Source organism: Brassica napus, chromosome C3 (genome assembly GCF_020379485.1).
Source record: "Brassica napus cultivar Da-Ae chromosome C3, Da-Ae, whole genome shotgun sequence".
Lineage (NCBI taxonomy): Eukaryota > Viridiplantae > Streptophyta > Magnoliopsida > Brassicales > Brassicaceae > Brassica > Brassica napus.
In genome coordinates this window covers 26,771,421-26,775,586 of record NC_063446.1, presented here as the reverse complement: position 1 = coordinate 26,775,586, position 4,166 = coordinate 26,771,421, and the positions used below count along the sequence as shown (strand labels likewise).

The 4,166-nt window shown below is 42.9% G+C and overlaps 1 protein-coding gene across 1 annotated transcript; it reads right to left on the bottom strand.

Moving 5' to 3' along the window:
• Window positions 1-479: 479 nt before the first annotated feature.
• LOC106384296 lies at window positions 480-3,771 on the bottom strand. The gene is made up of 3 exons (XM_013824284.1): window positions 2,715-3,771; window positions 1,105-2,656; window positions 480-1,020 (listed from the first exon to the last, which is right to left on the bottom strand). The coding sequence occupies exons 1-3, from the start codon at window positions 3,769-3,771 to the stop codon at window positions 480-482; spliced, it is 3,150 nt and encodes a 1,049-aa protein (XP_013679738.1).
• Window positions 3,772-4,166: the final 395 nt, after the last annotated feature.

The window sequence follows — 4,166 nt, the reverse complement described above, 5'->3', positions numbered from 1 at the left end:
TTTCTCTTATTTCATCTTATACAAAAATCAATGTACAAAACATATAGCTTAGTAAATACCTTATTTCACTTCAGGCTATTATTATGTTTTGTAGTTTTTATCATCAACCTAAAACCTCTAGATCCTTCTAATGAACTCATGGGGTTTAAATTTGTATATATATTTCTTAATTATTGGCTCTACGAAATGTTGATAACAAAAAGCAAATCGAATGGTAAATATTTGATAGAACTCACTCATTTTGTGAAATTTATATGGCTGAGCTGAGATCGTCTCAAGTGAAAACAGCAAAGATAGAACCAAAAGTGAAGCAATAAACCACAACTTGACCTTTTTTTTTTTTGATAAATATGCGAATTTCATTAAAATGAAGCTAATTTGTACAAACAAAGAGTTATGCGGTCAAGCCTAATGATGCCAAAAAAAGATAGAAACACCAACAGACTTTAAAGTTAGGATTTAACATCGCTAACTAACAATCAAGAATGCTTTAGCCAAACTTGCATTAGTCCTCTGAATTTCCTTCGCTCTTTCCTTGCAAGGATTGAGTTCCGGATTAGCCTGTCAAGGTCTTTGAAGATCCTTTGAGGCGTAGAGGAAGCTGCGTTATGAAGACGGTTATTACGCTCTGTCCAAAGCTGGTATGTAGTTGCATGTGCAGCAAGTCGACGGAGCGTTGTGGGGCAAGTAGAATCCGATGAACTAAGCCAGTCACCAAAGGTTGTCCAGGTATGGAACAGAGTAGGCCGGTAGCCTAGACGTTTGGTTACGAGGTGCCACACTTGTTCACTGAAACTACATCTGAGAAATAAATGATCCCTTGTCTCAACACATCCACCACAAAGAAGGCAAGATGCATCAATACCTGGGTCCCAAGTAGCAAGTCTTGCACGAGTAGGCAACCTGTCCTGCTGAGTAACCCACATATGAAAGGCGTGTCGTGGAGTGTGACCCTTGAACCAGACTAGAGAAGCCCAAACAGCTTGTTCTCCTTTATGCCTTATAGCTTCCCATGTAAGACTGGTTGGAAACTTTGCTAAGTTGAGATCATTAACACACCATTTATAAATATCAGGAGCAAGGGATTAGGCCGGAAGAGGTAACGTGCAGAGTAAGATCTGAAGTTGCTCTGCTTTGGGCGATCTAGCAGGCCGTAGAAGCCAGCCTTCATTTGGACAACTTTCTCTAATCTTGGCATGAAGAAGGACACCAATATGCTGAGGACCATTATAACCAAAGAACTTGATCAATGGACCTAAGGGCAACCAGTTATCGAACCAAAAACTGGCCGAAGTTCCATTTCCCACTTCACATCTTATGAACCGTTCAGCTAAAGGTCTAAGGTGAAGGATGGATTTCCAAATCCAAGATCGCTGTTTTTCCTCATCAATACTCCAAATACTCTCGCCTTTTATCCTATTTCGTTTTGTCCAAGAAGCCCACAAGGATTCATCTTCGCAGTGGAGCAGCCATAGCAGTTTGAGAGAAAGAGTTTGGTTCCATGTAGTAAGGTCTCTCAAACCTAAGCCCCCCTCAGACTGAGGTAAGCATACTGATTTCCAAGAGATTTTAGCCTTAGACCTACCAGTAATGTTACCATTCCAAAGGAACCTTGAGCAAAGGGATTCAATTGCCTTTATGCAACCTTTAGGTAGGATGAAGCTTGAAAACCAGAAATTCAGAGTTCCAGTGATGACAGGGGAGAGAAGCTGCCTTCTTCCAGCATATGAGAGGGCTCTACTTGACCAGGAAGAAAAATGCCTCTTAAGTTGGTCCACTAGCGGTCTGTAATCGCAGATCTGGAGCTTGCGGTGCATTAATGGGAGGCCTAGGTATCGAACAGGAAGGGAGCCAAAAGAGAAGCCAAGGCTAGATAATTCTGAGGCTTCTAACGGGCTCATTCCTGCTACGTAGAGATCAGTTTTTTGACGATTCACCGAGAGGCCTGACCAAGCAGAGAAACTGTCTAGCGTTTCCGCAATCCGTTCGAGAGAGCTATGCTGACCATCAAAGAAAACCATAATATCATCGGCAAAGACAAGGTGCGTCACAGACAAATCAATAGCAAGCGGATGATACCCAATGTGCATGTTTACATAGTCCCTGTTGAGGAGATGTGCTAGGACTTCCATGGCAAGAACAAACAAATATGGGGACAGCGGATCGCCTTGGCGAAGGCTGCGTGTACCCCTAAAGTAACCTCCAAGCTCACCATTGACCGCCACTGAGAAGCGTGTCGTTGTGATGCATTGAGAGATCAGTTGAACGAAGAAGTCTGGGAACTGTAAGGCTCGTAATATAAGCAGAATAAAACTCCAATCAAGAGAATCAAATGCCTTCTTTAGATCAACCTTAAGCATAGATCGCTTAGAGATATTCTTCCAGTTGTAGCCTTGGATTAACTCTGTTGCCAAGAGGACGTTTTCTACCAGCAGTCTTCCCGGAATGAACGCAGATTGCGTGTTGGAGATTACTGATGGCAGTACCTGTTTCAACCTATTAGCGAGAATCTTTGAGATTACTTTGTACGTTGTGTTGCAGCACGATATAGGCCGAAAATCAGAGATTAAGGTAGAGTTTTGCTTCTTTGGGATGAGGGATAAGATCGTTGAATTCCATTGTTGAAGCAGCCTACCCGAAGAGAAAAACTCTTGTACTGCCATAATCTCCTCCAAAAGTTTTCCAATGAGAGGTGAAAAACTCTGCTGGATAACCGTCTGGACAAGGCGCCTTGTTCTTTGGCAGGGAAAAGAAAACTGCTTGAATATCCAGGGGAGAAACAGTGGCTAAAAGAGCTTCAGACACAGCAGGAGGGCATCTATAATCAAGAAGCTGGGAAATATCATCCATGGTGGATGTTGTTGGGGGTGAATATCTGCCAAGCAAATTCTCGTAATACTCCAGAACATGATTCATTATCCCTTCCTTGGTGTCAATGATATGACCGAGATCATCCTTGAGGAACAAAATCTGATTGATAGAATTCCTTGCTCTTACGTAACGGTGATAAAAAGGGGTGTTAGAGTCGCCCTTTTCCAACCAAGTTACATGTGATCTCTGATGGTAGAAAGACTCTTCAGCCTTGGCAAGCAGGGACCATTTTTCATAAGCTTTCCTTTCATCCAAACCGGCTTGAGGTGTAGGAGAAGAGAGTAGAACACGCTGGCAGTGAGCAAGATCATCAAAAGCTTCAGAAGCTCTTTTTTCTATCCCTGAGTAATTTTCTTTGCTGAAAGTTCTGATGATGCTCTTCATTTCTTTTAGTTTCTTAGAAACCCTTAGCATAAATGTCCCTTCAAACGGTAAGGAGTTCCAGCACTCAGAGATGATTGCCTGGAACTCTGGATTGTCATTTAGCATGGTGTAGAACTTAAACGGATGCTTGACTTTGGGCTTGGAGGCATCAAGGAAGATACAACATGGACTGTGATCTGAGATACCCGGGTCTCCAAACACACCAAGAGAATCAGGAAAGGTAGAAAGCCATACGTCATTGACCAGGATTCGATCAAGCTTTTTAGAAATGACCGTGAGACCTTGATTGTTAGACCAGGTGAACGAGTTTCCACAAAAAGGAAGGTCGGACAGAGCAGCTGAGATAGTGCAATTAAGAAAATCCCTCATACCACGAGTTGAATAAGCAGCAGAGGCAGAAGAGTTCTCAGATGAATCCAGAATCTGATTGAAGTCGCCTACCACTGCCCAAGGAGAAGAGGCAATAGGCGCTTGGGCAGATAGGTACGAGAGCTCAGACCATAATTTCCTACGCATTTTCCTACAGTTGGAGCCATAGACCAGAGTGACAGCAAGCTCTAGAGCAACAAAGGGAAGCCTTACTGAGCAAAAAATACTTTGGAGCGACTTGTGCAACACCGAGACAGTAACCGAAGGGTGCCACAGAAGCCAAATCTTTCCTAAATCTGAGAATTCGTAATTACATTCATAACGCCATCCTGGGAAAACTCTGTTTATGATAGACACTGCCTTGATACTACTGACATGTGTCTCCAACAGGCCCCCGAAAATTGGCTTATTTTTCCGCAACCATTTCCGAAAGCCGCTACGCTTTGTTTTACTATTGAAACCCCTTATGTTCCAACAAAAAATATCCATAAAGGGGTTAAAAATCAGAGGTTTAAAGGGCCTCTGCCCCTAGCATTACGCTT